Source organism: Cannabis sativa, chromosome 4 (genome assembly GCF_029168945.1).
Source record: "Cannabis sativa cultivar Pink pepper isolate KNU-18-1 chromosome 4, ASM2916894v1, whole genome shotgun sequence".
Taxonomy (NCBI): Eukaryota; Viridiplantae; Streptophyta; class Magnoliopsida; order Rosales; family Cannabaceae; genus Cannabis; species Cannabis sativa.
The window spans coordinates 20,661,138-20,676,720 of NC_083604.1; the positions used below are offsets into that span (position 1 = coordinate 20,661,138).

Here is a 15,583-nt window from a genome sequence, read left to right on the forward strand (position 1 = left end):
TCACATATAAGCTAAATAATACCCCTAGAGTTTAATAAAATCTCCAGAATTGAGAAATTATAACTCTAATATTTATTTCTAAATATTGGGGTCCACATTTAAAATTAATTCACGAATAATAATAAAATAATAAAAATTAGTGCTAATTGCCTTTACTAATCCACATTACTAGAGCGGTCATTACAACCAGGATCTTAGATCTACTCACAAGTATGTTGATTAACACCCTAAATATGAACTTCTAAAACGATTATGAAATAAACACATATAAAGTATTAGAAACCTTACATTGGGTGCAGCGGAATAATGTCTCCTTCCGTTCAGATCTCTAACCCTTGTATCCTTTATGTCGTAGAGTATTATCAAGATCTGAACCTGGATCTCTTTCTCTCCTTCTTTAGTGATGAAACTCCTTCTGGTTGAATGTCTTTCTTCACGATCTTCCTCACTATGATTGAGGTATCACTTGCTGTGTGTGGGCACTACTCTAATCACTAAGTGGTTTGAAATTTCAAGGAAGAAGAAAGAGAAGAAGGTGGCGGCTAGGTATAGAGAGAAGGCTCAGGTTTTTCTCTGAATGAAAAGTAGAAAGTTAAGTGTAAATTTCCTGAAGCCTTCACTATCTATTTATAGCATTCCACTAGGGTTAGGTTTGAATTATTTGGCATTAAAATAATGAAAATATCAGATGAAAAACCCTATAAAAGTGGTCGGCCCTATACAATATGGATTTGGGCCTCACTTTTTGCAATTCTGCAGTTTTATCATTTTTGCATCTCATTTTCTCAAAAACACCAATTTTCAAATTCAACCATTTAAATGCCAATTCTAACTATTTGATAACTATAAATAATTATTAAATAATATTATCATTTATCATATTTATTAATTGAACCATACAAAGTATCATAATTAATAAATATGCCCCTAAAACTCTTTCTTTACAATTTCGCCCTTACTTAGTGAAAAATTCACAAATAGACATAGTCTAAATTGAGAATTATAATTGATTAATCAAAACCAATTATATGAGTCTTACAAGCAATATTATGTCAACTAGTGGGGGGACCATGGGTCTATATAACCGAGCTTCCAATAAGCAGATCAAGAATTTATAACATAAATTCACTGACTTATTAATTCTTCGTTGAATCCACGCATAGAACTTAGAATTGCACTCTCAGTATATAGAATGCTCTATATGTTCCACCATATAGACACATCATTAGTTATCCATTGTTATAATCCTAATTTGATCAATGCTCCTCTATATGAATGATCTACACTGTAAAGGGATTAGATTACCGTTACACCCTACAATGTATTTTATCCTTAAAACACTTAACCCCGTATAAATGATATTTCAGCTTATGTGAAATGAGTACTCCACCATTTATTTTTGTTTGGTCAAGCTCGAAGGAGATCACCCTTTACTTACTATTCGCCAGATAGAAGCTATAGATTCCATGTTTATGTTAGCGCTCCCACTCACTTGCACTACCGTGTTCCCAAAATGTACGTATCACCCTGACCCAAAAGCACGCTTAACTAACAAATCAAAGAACACGAATAGCCTCTTGAGATTGAGCCTAATCATAACAGGATTAAGATCATTTGATCTAGGATCAACTAGGCGATATTGACTTGAATAGATATTACGGTAAGTTTAATAAATATAAGTCAAAGTTCAATATCGGTCCCTTCCAATGCATACTCCATGCATCCAACCTGAGCTTTACTTTAACCAATGCTCTGGAAAGAACATAGCATTTCTCCAAATGCAAGTAAACTCTGTTGTAGATTATCATATCAGTAAAACCCTATGTCTGATAAATCTAGGAAACTTTATTCACATAGTCATGTTTACTTTCCAATGTGTTGACAACACAATAAACAGGATCAAGTATGTGAAAAGGGTTTCAGATGAATTCATACATTATGTACATATAATCATGAAGTAAATCATGTGAACCATGCAACATTAAATGTTGTTTCTGATCTATATTAATAAGTAAATCTGATTATATTGAAATGAGTTTTATTTAGGGCATAAAACCCAACAGGGTCGTGATATCATAAACTTGCAGTCATGAAAAACGTGACAAAAGGTTCCCTTGCAAATTGTTTTTCAAGCTTTAGAGGGTGATTATGGAGTTGGAGAGGATATCCAGATTGGAAAAATTCTTTCTAATTTGAAAAATGTAATTGGGGGAGGGTTAGAGCCTCCCACAATTGATGGATAAGATCCTTTGTTGGAATCTCAGGGGGGTTAATAGTTCTTGGAAAGTTAAAGAAGTTAAAAGGCTAATTCAAGAGAAAAATCTAAGAATTGTTTGCCTCCTTGAGACAAGGGTTAAAACCCCTATATAAAATGGGGGGTTTTATGTTGGAAATTTATTTTACCAGGATCTTAGATCTACTCACAAATATGTTGTTTAAACACCCTAAATATGAACTTTCTAAAACGATAAATTAAACACATATAAAGTTAAGAAAACCTTACATTGATGCAGCGGAATTAATGTCTCCTTCCACTCAGATCTCTAACCCTTGAATCCTTTGTGTAGCAGAGTATAATCAAGATCTGAGCCCGAATGTCCTTCTTCTTCAAGTTTGATCCTTCACAGTCTTCCAATCTATGATTGAGTTACTGCTTGCTGTGTGTGGGCACTTACTCTCTCACTAAGGTTCGAAATTGATGAAGAAGAAAAGAGAAAGGGATTTCGGCCAGGTATAGAAAGTGGGGAAGGCTCAATTTCTCTGAAGAGGGAAATTTCTGTCAGAAGATGATATTCAAAGATGTGTATTTGACTGAGCCATCACTTTCTATTTATAGGCAACTACTAGGTTTAGGTTAAGAATTATTTGGCATTAAAATAATGAAAATATTAATTTGAAACTCCTTAATTAGTGGCCGGCCATGGTTGTATTGGGCCCCACTTGATTTTGCAGTTTTATCAAATTTTATTTCTATTTTCTCAAAAACGCCAATTTTCCAATTCAAACCTTTTAAATGCCAAAACTAATTATTTAATAACTAAAATAGATTATTAAATAATATTGTCATTTAATTTAATTATTAATTAGACATATAAAGTCCATTAATAAATAAATAAGCCTAGAATCTCTTTTCTTTACAATTTCACCCCTGCTTAGTGAAAATTCATAAAATTAGACATAGTCTAACTTTAGAATTATAATTGATCAATCACGAATCAATTAATGAGTCTTACAAGCAGAATGTTCTCAACTAGAATGGGGACCATGGATCTATATGCTATCTCATTTAACCATTGTTATGCTGAGCTTCCAATAAGTGAACCAAATTTACCAAGTAAATTCCTACTTATTAATTCTTCGTTGAATCCACTCTTAGAACTTAGAATTGCACTCTCAGACTTATATAGAGCATATTGTATGTTCCACGATATCAATATACTATCTCATTTAACCATTGTTATAATCTTATTGTGATTTAAAGACCCTCTATATAGATGATCTACATCGAGATGGGATTTCTTTACCGTTCTCACCCCTCAATGTATTTTGCCCCTTAAAACACTTAGCTACCTGTAAATGGTGTTTAATGATCTAATGATTAGTCAGTTAAACAAGAGCTCATCCATTTACTTCTATTTGCTAAGCTCAAAGGGAATCATCACTTGACTTCTATACACCAGTAGAAGCTATAGATTCCATATTTATGTTCAGCACTCCCACTCAATCATACTATCATGTTCCCAAAATATACGTATCATCCTGACCCAAAAGTAGGCTTAACTAATAAATCTAAGAACATGAATAGCACTCCTGAGTTGAGCCTAAGCATATAAGGATTTAGATTCTTTTAATCTTAAGATCAACTACTGATATTGACTTGGAAAGATATGTATAACGGTAAGTTTGTAATATCTTAACTTAGTTGCAATATCGGTCCAGTCCAATGTATACTCCATACATTCGAAACTAGTATACTTTACTAATGTCCTGGAAGGAACATAACACTTACTCCAAGTGTAAGTACACATCATCGCTGATTATCACATTAGTGTAAACCCAATAACACTGATGAAACAGGGACCAAAACTTTTGATACATATGATCACAATCACATTCCACTGTGTTGACGATACTGTAATTGTGAATAAACATATGATCTGGATTTAACTGATTTTGTGTGTATGAATGTAATAAACATATTTTAACATATTAAACCATTAGCATATAAAATTTATGCAAACATCAATCACTTCAAATTTCTTATATTGATAACTATTCAGATTGTAAAGAGTTTTATTTAGGGCATAAAACCCAACATTTTATACCTTAAGATGTTTAGCAGTTAGTGCTTCACCTCCAGCTCAGCTTGTCATTCGAATGGAAGATTTATGCTTACTTGGAACCCGAACAATTTTGATATTAGCATTAAAGAAACAACCAGGCAATTTATCCATACTAAGGTTTATCCTAAACACTCTGCCAGCTTTGAAACTACCTTTATTTATGCCCATAATCAAGCTATAACAAGAGATGATCTGTGGAAAAGCTTGAGATTATTAATCTCTGGTAGTCAAAATTCTCCTTGGCTTTTAATGGGGCATTTTCAATGGTGTCATGAAGCCTGATGAAATAATTAATTAGAGTTGGTAAGATGACTAAAGACTTTTCTCCTTTGAAGAGTTGTGTTGAAGATTGCAATCTCAGTGATGTCAAATTCTCAGGCTGCTTTTGTACTTGGAACAATAAGCAGGATTTGGCTACAAAATTTTATGCAAAATTAGAAAGAATACATACTAATCAGAAATGGATAGATCTTTTCCAAAGTGCTAAAATTACTTTCTTCCATGAAGGTGATTTTGACCATTACCAGATGTCCTTACTGTCTATCCTTTAGAAGAAATGGCTTAAAACCATTTTGATATTTTGACATGTGGAGTAGACATCCTGATTTTCAGATGAGGATTATCCAAAGTTAGGGGGCTTGATACAAGGGACTCCTATGTTTAGATTCTATCAAAAGCTTAAAAGTTTGTCCTTAAAGAGCTTCATAGAGAAGGTTATGGGGAGATTAAGGCTAAAGTCAAAGTTGCTAAGATTGCTTTTCTTAATTATCAGCAAGCATTGATTCAAAATCATTTTCAAGCCAATTTGGTGAATGCAGAGCAAGAGGCAAGGAAAACTTTCTCTAATGCTTCTAGTGTTGGAAATTATTTTACCAGGATCTTAGATCTACTCACAAGTATGTTTATTAACATCCTAAATAAGAACTTTCTAAAACGATAAATTAAACACATATAAAGTTTAAGAAACCTTACATTGGGTGCAGCGGAATAATATGACTCCTTCCGTTCAGATATCTAGCCCTTGATTCCTTTCTATAGCAGAGCATTATCAATATCTGAACCTGGATCTCTTTCTCTGAATCTTTGATGCTGAAACCTCCTTCTTGCTGAAAGTCTTTCTTCACGATCTTCCTCACTATTCCTCACTATGATTGAGGTATCACTTGCTGTGTGTGGGCACTACTCATACACTAAGGATTTCGAAATTTCAAGAGGGAAGAGAAAGAAGAAGTGGCAGCTAAAGATAGGGAGAGAGAAGGCTCAGTTTTCTGAATCAGAAAAAGTCAGAAGAAAAGTCTTATTTTGTTTTTGAAGCCTTCACTATCTATTTATAGCATTCCACTAGGGTTAGATTTGAATTATATGGCATTAAAATAATGAAAAAATCAACTTAAAATAGCTACATAGGTGGCCGGCCATAGCATTAGTGGATTGGGCCTTGGGCTTTGCAATTTTGCAATTTTAACACCTTTTGTATCTGATTTTCTCAAAAATGCCAATTTCCTAATTCAAACATTTAAATCCCAATTCTAACTATTTAATAACTATAAATAATTATTAAATAATATTGTCATTTATCATATTTATTAATTGAACCATACAAAGTATCATAATTAACAAATATGCCCCTATAAACTCTTTCTTTACAATTTCGCCCTTACTTAGTGAAAATTTCACAAATAGACATAGTCTAATTTGAGAATTATAATTGATTAATCAAAACCAATTACATGAGTCTTACAAGCAATATTATCTCAACTAGTGGGGGGACCATGGGTCTATATAACCGAGCTTCCAATAAGTAGATCAAGAATTTAGCACTAAAATTCACTAACTTATTAATTCTTCGTTGAATCCACGCATAGAACTTAGAATTGCACTCTCAGTATATAGAATGCTCTATATGTTCCACCATATAGACACATCATTAGTTATCCATTGTTATAATCCTAATGTGATCAGTGATCCTCTATATGAATGATCTACACTGTAAAGGGATTAAATTACCGTTACACCCTACAATGTATTTATTCCTTAAAACACTTGACCCCGTATAAATGATATTTCAGCTAATGTGAAATGAGTACTCCACCATTTATGTTCGTTTGGTCAAGCTCGAAGGAGATCATCCTTTGCTTACTATTCGCCAGATAGAAGCTATAGATTCCATGTTTATGCTAGCGCTCCCACTCAATTGCACTACCGTGTTCCCAAAATGTACGTATCACCCTGACCTAAAAGTAGGCTTAACTAACAAATCAAAGAACACGAATAGCCTCTCGAGATTGAGCCTAATCATATCAGGATTAAGATCATTTGATCTAGGATCAACTAGGCGATATTGACTTGAATAGATATTACGGTAAGTTTAATAAATCTAAGTCAAAGTTCAATATCGGTCCCTTCCGATGCATACTCCATGCATCCAACCTGAGCTTTACTTTAACCAATGCTCTGGAAAGAACATAACATTTCTCCAAATGCAAGTAAACTCTTGTTGTAGATTATCATATCAGTAAAACCCTGTGTCTGATAAATCTAGGAAACTTTATTCACATAGTCATGTTTACTTTCCAATGTGTTGACAGCACAATAAACAGGATCAAGTATGTGAAAAGGGTTTCAGATGAATTTATACATTATGTACATATAATCATGAAATAAATCATGTGAACCATGCAACATTAAATGTTATTTCTGATCTATATTAATAAGTAAATCTGATTATATTGAAATAAGTTTTATTTAGGGCATAAAACCCAACATCTAGTGCTTATCACTCTTTCCTCTCTGAAAAAGGAAAAATAAACTGGATTATTGATGGAGATAGTAATAACAAATTGTTTCATCGATGCTTAAAGATGAGAAAATTAAAAATTATTTTTTATGCCATCCATAATGAATATGGCAACTGGGTTGACATGTCCGAAACTGTTTGAGATGCTTTCCTACATTATTATGGCCATTTACTGGGAGCTAAGATGGATAATAGAAAGTCTGTCATTGCTAAGGTGGTTAGAGTTGGTCATGTGATCTCGGATAATCAAGCTAGTCACCTTCTGCAACCTTTTATAGAGGAAGAAATAAAGAATGCTCTATGTGTTATTCCAAATTCAAAAGCTCTTAGACATAATGGGTTTAGTAGTAGTTTCTTAAAAAAAAAAAAAAACTTGTAGCACAATTAGGAAGGAGTTTACAGCCATTGTCCTCTCTATTTATCAATTTAGAAGAATCCTTAAAGAGGTAAATGCTACAACTCTGAACCTCATTTTGAAAGTGAATTGCCTTAATACTGTAATTAAATTTAGACCAATAGCTTGTTGTAATGTGGTTTATAAGATAGTTACAAAATTGATTTGTTCCAAACATAGAAATAGTCTTCCTACTTTAATTGCTTCTAATCAAGGGAGATTTGTGTATGCGAATTTTATTGCTCACAACATCTTAATTTGTCAAGATTTAGTTAAGCAATATGGCAGACAAAATAATACCCTTTCTTGTATGATCAAGATGGATTTGAAGAAAACTTATGATACTGTTGAATGAGATTTCTTGAGAGAGATGTTGTAAGCTTTAAATTTTCCATTATCATTTGTGAACTTAATTAAGGAGTGTGTCACTACTCGAAAATTTTCACTAATCATTAATGATAACCGTCATGGTTATTTTTCTTCTAGAGGGCTTATACAAGGGGAGCCTTTGTCTCTGTTACTATTTGTTTTAGGAATGGAATATTTTTCTCGGTTGATGGCTAAAATCACTTTGAGAAAAGACTTTAAACATCATCCCTGATGTACTAGCTGAAAGTTGAACCATTTATGCTTTGCAGATGATCTTCTTCTCTTTTCTCGAGGTGATATTCATTCAATGAAGCTCATGTTGAGAGCTTTTATGAGGTTTTTGAGACTTCGAGTTTGCAAGCTAATGTCAGTAAAATAGCAGTTTACTGTTCAGGTATGACAAATGAGGATATTCAACATATATCTTAGATTTTTTGGGATACGTTAGTAGTTTTTTGCCTTTTAGATATCTTGGTATTCTTATATGTTCAAAAAAAATCTCTAAAGTGGAATGTGATAGTATCATTAAAAATATGGTTACTCTAATTTGAATATATGGAGTACCAAGAATATCTCTTATGCAGTTAGATGTGTGTTGATTAACTCAGTTCTTGTGGCTATCCACACACCTATTGGACTCAAATAATGATTCTTCATAAATATATTATAAGGAGAATTAATAGTATTTGTAGAAATTTCTTATGGAAAGGTCCGACTGACTCTTCCTCTCTAGGCCTTGTCTCTTGGTCTGAGATTTAAATTGTCAATCTAAATCTCGTGGAGGTGTGGGGTTTAGGAATATTGAGCATTAGAACTCTGGTACTTTGGGAAGATATATTTGGGATATTGCTAAAATGAAAAAAAAAAAAAAATTATAGAAGTGAAGGACATTATTATGAGGCAAATTGGCTGTAAAGATTTTATTGGCATGGATTTTTTGATCTCTAAGGATTGTGATAGAATGTGGCCTCAAATTGATTCCTCTAGAGTGTGGAACTCTCTTATATGGAATCATTATAGTGATCCTAAATACAGGTTCATTTGTTGGTTAGCTTCCAGGCAAAGATTACAAACTCAGGATCGTTTGATAAGATTTGGATGCATTCAAGTTGATACTTGTTTGCTGTGTGATCTTGAGAAAGAAACTGCCATTTTTTTTTCTCTTGTGATTATAGTAAAATGCTCGTGGCCATTTCTTACCATCGATGCCATTGGCAGCGTGCGATTGACGAAGGCATTGGTCGATTGAAGGAGATATAGAGTAAATCAGCAAGGTGAACCTCGTTCATATCCTTTTGATTTTGAATTTTGAAATATGTCAGTTGCAGCTCAAATTACTTGAACTCTAAGCTTACATTACCACAATACTACCTTATTGCTTCTCTTTCCCTTCTCGATCGCTTCGTCTGTTCTTCATTTATAAAGCAATGGTACCATCTCATGTTTCTTAATTTGAAATGAGATGAAATAAAATGTTGTGGTAATGTATTTGTGTGATTGAATATCACTTGTGTTTGAATATTATCCAATTTTGTAGATCTGATTCATACTTTTACAGAATCAGCAAGGCAAGACCCATTAGGCAAAGTACTACGTTCCCCTTGAGGATTCCGAGAAACACAAGGTTGAATATGAGGTTTGTGATGCTTGTTCACACATGTTTCCTGTTTCGAATAAAACTATATGTGCCAAGGATTTTGAGTTCGATTTTTGTTTTCTTGCATAGGTTCATCGTTTGGTGGTAAACAGAGGTGATCTTTCGTTGAGGTGATCTTTTTTCTCCCTATTTTCCCTTATCTTATTCATGTGATTGATCCAAAATTACATTCGTGCTTTTGAGTTCTGGAAAGGGTTTGTGGTTTTAAACCCCAAAATAAATAAATATATATAATATGAATATGAAACAAAAATGATTTGTAATTTTTTGTGTCCTTTGTTTATATATGTATATATAACTATATATATATATAATAATATGATACTCGCGGATTGTACTTTTGTTTGGTTCATAGGATTATTTGTGATAGGTTTTCTTTTTTTAAAAAGGAGAAATTTAGTTTAGAAGATAAATTGTGGTTTGAAAAGTTAGGAATGCCTAACTAATATGTACTTGTACATATTATTAATAATAGTTCTCATTAATTTACCAAAAAAAAAAACTGACAAAAGTAATAATCCAAAATTCTAATCGTAAGGAAAGAAGGTGAAACACTTGACACACCTAGCTAGCAATTGTATAAACATATGTGGATGCCTTGATCAATTAATTAAAAAAATATATATAATATATATTATACATTGGGAACTGTTCGTCATGAGGATTTGGTTTGTAGAGATGTGTTAATATATATAACCAGCATTGAAGATGCTTTTTCTTCAACATCATGATAGTTAGCCTAATTAAGGTGTATAATATGAATATGACGATCATGTGTGTTTTGTTTTTTTACATTGAAATTTGAGTGGTGGCCTATCCAGCTCGATCAGCAGAGAAATATATAAATATATATATAATAATGAAGGTAATAGTGAGGTAGAATTATTAATTAATTAAGAACCAGCAGCTCCAACTGAGAAGAAGTCTATGAATGAAGGAGTAGCAGTAGTAGTAGTACTGCCATAATCTTGTGATGATGATGATGATCCCATTACTAATGCTGCAGCTTTCTGATCCACCTCCTCCTCCTCATCCTCATCCTCATTTTTTCTTAATCTTGTACTTGTTCCATTATTATTATTATTATTATTATTATTATTATTATTATTATTATTATTGGCATCGATTACTTCGCTCCCGTTCGACTGATCCGCATTAACTCGAAGAAAATCATAAAACTCAATCCCGGCCTCATCGTGTATTTTTTCTGTAAATTATATAAATGATCAATATATATTATATAGTCATACTATAAATAAATAATCAACCTTATATAATTAGAGATAGATAATAAAGTAATAAGTACCTTGATGTTGCATTAATGTGATACAAGGACTGGAATAATAATCTCGATGACGATGAGGAGGAGGAGGAGTTAAAGGGTAGTAGTAGTCTTGGCGCTTATTATTATTATTAGCAAGAGTAGTGTAATTGTCAACAAAAGATGAGACAAGGTTTATATGATCAGCAGCAGCAGTAGTGGTAGTATTATTAGTAGTCATGAGCATGATCTTATTATGATTATTATTATTATGATCTTGCTTAAGAATAAGATGATGATGATGGGGTTGGGGGTGGGGTTGTCTGGTGTTAGGGTTGGCGTAGAGCCTTGAGCGTTCCCTGCAGCGCCGGGCCATGATGACATGCCAGTGGTTCTTTACAGCATTGTCAGTTCGACCGGGGAAGAGCCTTGCAATAACGGCCCATCTGTTGCCGTGAATTCTGTGAGAAGCAAGAAGCCTCTCTTCTTCCTCTTCCGTGAATGGACTTCTGTTAATTCTTGGATCTAGCTGATTGAACCATCTCAATCTACAACTTTTACCTGCATATATTTATTATTCATTTTAATTAATATATCATCTTATTAATTACACCAAAACTACTTTATTACACAATTAATAAATATCCACAAAAAAGTTTACCTGAATAGACAATAACCCTAACGTATTGGATTTCGCTACTTTTATTAATTAATTACATTCAAAATACTATCTAATTAAACTTCTTCATTTATAAATAATAATTTAGGTATTTAAGTATAAGAAACCGGAAATTAAGTTTATCCTACGTTTGGTTAGAAGGAATGAAAATATAAAAATAGAAATAAAAATGAGAATATGAATAGAAATGGAAATGGTAATATGAATAAAAATAGAATTGAATAAAATTTAAAATGCATAAAAACAATTAACAGAAAGAGCATTTCATTATTTTGAAATACAACTAAATAAAGGAATAAAATAAAAAATTATTTCCTTTCTATTCTATTACATTACTCCAACCAAAAGCTACCTTAAATTTTGTATTTGGATATATATATATATCATATATCGACCATTTTTAATAAAAAGTAAATATTATCTTATTCAAAATATAGTATATCTAAATATAGTACCATATATATGTATATATGTACGATTGTATTTTGTCCGGTAACACACAACGGGAACGGTTGCACTGATAATTATATGCACCACTGAAAATTTTATAATAGGTATTATAACTAACTGTGAACTCAAAGCTAGTACAACGGTACATAAAAAAGCACTGAAGAAGAAAATTAATTGTGCTGTACACTGTTGTGGGACAAAATCTAAAACCGTATTGATGATTTAATTAATTAATTAAGTATATTTTTCTGGATGTACACAAACAAAGATTGAACGTCCTAAACCCTATAGCACTATATATATACATACATATAAATTAACGCTGCATGCAGGTTTTTATACATATAAATATATATAATAAAAAAAGTTTGTGGAGATAATGTTAATGGTTAACGAAACAAAAATAGAACAAGCAGTACTATAAAAATAGTTACAGTTCCAATCTCTTAAATGAAATATCCCTATATATTGATCATGTATATATATATATATATTAGCATTAAGGGTTGGTGAGTAAAGACACTACCGTATCGGTATATAAATGTTCTATGTAGATAATTCATATGTATAAATATATTTGTATAATATATATGGAAGCAAATTAATTAATACAACAAAATTAATATGACAATCAGGTACTCAAGGAGACGAAAGATTATAATTATTAAGTATAACCAGATTGCACTCAGTGCTTAAGATTATAATATATATGGAAGCAAATATCTCTCTTTGTTTTAATTACCCATAATATATAAATATATATTATATATATTCTTATTAATTTACTTAATATTTTTAAGCAACTAATAAAAGAAGAAGCTAGCTAGATCGTGATAGAAGGGAGAAAGAGATATTTAAATTAAAATTGAATAATAAAGCAGTAGTATTATATACCTGATCTTCCTTGAAGCTTTTCGGCTATGGCGTTCCAGTTATGAGGGCCATATCTTTCCACCAACTCTCTAAGTTTCTCATCTTCCGCTGGCCTCCAATGGCCTCTTGTACACATGATGATGATGATGATGATTAATCGATGTTAATCTAAATTAAGTGCTAACTCTTGCTCTCTTCAAAGCTAGTATATATATTATATGGCTTAAATGATTAATATTCCTCTTGTATGCGGCCTCTTCAATCTTGATTTATACACATAAATTACAAAAAAAAAGACCAATATATGTAGCTCAATTAATAATATTTAGCTACAATAATTGCACACAGAAAGACAAGAGATCTAATTAATGTTAGATCGAATTGAACCAAAATAAGATATATATGATGAGGAATTAATAAGAGGCCAGGGGGAGATATATGTGAATCCTCAAGCAGTATTATATATATACACCAAGAAAAAAGAAAGAAGATAAAATAAATAAAAGAAGGGGTTTGGTTGTTTGGAATAATATTTAAGAGAGAGAAAGAAAGAGAAGATGGGAAAGTGTTTTCCGTTAGAGATTGAGTGGAAAGGGTTTGGACAGACCTTACACCTGCGACTGATGCAACGTTTTGGCTAACAATAATAACATAATTAAAAAATCAATCAAAACGCCCTAGCTAGTTTCTTATAATTATAAATTATAATACCTAATATATATATATATGTGACAAAAAGAAACCAAAAAAAAAACGAAAGAAAGAAAAAAATTAAGGGACGTTGCTTGGTGAGGTGAAATATTGTTCTGCTTTCAACATCTTCTAAGTTTCTAACCTACAACGTCTACTTTATAACCCACCTCTCTCTCCCTCTCTACATGAATATATATTTTTTTATCCAATATTAATAAATACTATAAATACTATATAGATAGATGTATGTAATAATTCTTTTTAACTAATTATCATTGTTACTTAATTTTTTTTTAAAAAAAAAAAAAAATATATATATATATATATATATATTTATAGTGGTAAAGGAGAGGGAGGTTGGTATATCTTGTTAGACTTTTTTTATTTTATATAACTTGATTTATTTATTTATTTATTTTTTAAAAATGAAGTGTGTGTGATGGATGTGTAGTACGTACTTATGGATGTTAACGTTTTAGGTTTTGATCGATCGCCTTCTTTCAGACCTAACTGACCATTTTAGCTTACAAAACCCAGCTGCACGTGGACTGGAGAGACTAATTAATTAAGCTAATAACTTATTATTACTAACATTAACAATTTAACATACATATTATAATAATAAGTCCATTAATTAATATTGCCAATATTCTCCATCCATCTCTCTACTTTTACGAGATCGATCATCATATATATATATATATATATATATATATATATTCAGTCAAAACTGTATTAATATCCATATTCCATTCCATAGTCTTCCCTGGCCCATTGTATCATAATTTTAACATTAAACTGAATCAATCAATTAATTAATTATTTAAATTATAATATCTCACTAATATATTCATCATAACAAATGAAGAGCTAAATATAGTACATCTTAATGTGTAGGACACTCCTATATATAAATGAGCGTTGTTATTGGGCACCAGTGGTGCCTAGCACCTTCTCGACATGTCGCGTTGTGATTGGTTAGCGATACTCCCTAAAAACTATTATATTAAATTATATGGGACCCGATACTTAGTTGGACCAATAGCGATATTGACACATGGGTGCTAGGCACCACTGGTGCCCTTTAGCATTTCTCTATATAAATATAGGTTAATTAGGATTTTTGTCCTGAACTTTGACATATACCAAATCATGCCCCCTGAATTTTTAAGGTCGTTAAAAATGCCCCCTGAACTATTGAGATTATTGGATTTAAAGACAATTTTAGTAAAAAAGTCTAACATGGATGAAAGTTCAGGAGGCATAATTTAGTACATGTCAAAGTTCGAGGGGCATAATTTGGTAGATATCAAAGTCTAGAGAGTATGGTTTAGTACATAAACAATCAATGAAATAGTAAAATTGAAGGAAATTAGACAAAAGTCCTAAAATCCAACAATCTCAATTGTTCAAGGGGCATTTTTGACAACCTTAAAAATTCAGGAAGCATAATTTAGTACAAAATCCTAAATAGCCATAAATATATACACACAACAAATTAAAATAGCCATTCGAGCTGGTATTGGAAGAGGCTTGTAGCTCTGAAAAACCAGATATCATCCTTGAATGTTGTTGCTGATTTTTGCAGGGAGAAATATGCTATCAAGGCAGGTTACAAGATGTTCAGCTCTCCAAACCCGAAATTACATTGGAGCAAAGAAGTCTGGTCAAGATTGAATACACCCAAACATTCTTTGATACTTTGGCTTGTGATGCTGAATAAGCTGAAAACCAAGGACCGACTACTGAAAATGGGTATCAAGCTTCAAGAGACTTGCAATCTGTGTACTGAATGCAATGAAACTATACAACATCTGTTTTTTGAATGCAGGATCACCAATCAATGCTTGATTGAGATCAAGTCTTGGCTGAATTGGAATGCTGCCACTTTCAACATTCAGCATCTAGTTAAGTGGATTGGTAGGGCAAAAGTATCAAGATTTAAGAAAGCTGTCTATACACTACAACAAAATGGACCTTTTATCCCACTTTTTACATTTGATAAAATAAAAAGTGGGATAAAAACTTTTGATCCCACTTTTACATTTGCAACCTTAAACAAATGTT

The 15,583-nt window shown here is 31.9% G+C and overlaps 1 protein-coding gene across 1 annotated transcript; it reads right to left on the reverse strand.

The window, feature by feature from the left end:
- Positions 1-10,135: 10,135 nt before the first annotated feature.
- On the reverse strand, positions 10,136-13,677 carry LOC115712115 (transcription factor MYB54). The gene is made up of 3 exons (XM_030640349.2): positions 12,845-13,677; positions 10,867-11,382; positions 10,136-10,767 (listed from the first exon to the last, which is right to left on the reverse strand). Exons 1-3 carry the CDS (start codon positions 12,957-12,959, stop codon positions 10,454-10,456), a joined length of 945 nt encoding a protein of 314 aa, XP_030496209.2. The 5' UTR covers positions 12,960-13,677; the 3' UTR covers positions 10,136-10,453.
- Between the last annotated feature and the right edge of the window lie 1,906 nt (positions 13,678-15,583).

Bases quoted from the DNA above. Each gene is read 5' to 3' on its own strand.
- LOC115712115 (XM_030640349.2), bottom strand. From the start codon at position 12,959: ATGTGTACAAGAGGCCATTGGAGGCCAGCGGAAGATGAGAAACTTAGA. The intron at 11,383-12,844 runs GTATATAATACT...AAATATATGCAG, and splicing joins AAAGCTTCAAGGAAGATCAG to GTAAAAGTTGTAGATTGAGA. The intron at 10,768-10,866 runs GTACTTATTACT...TATAATTTACAG, and splicing joins CACATTAATGCAACATCAAG to AAAAAATACACGATGAGGCC.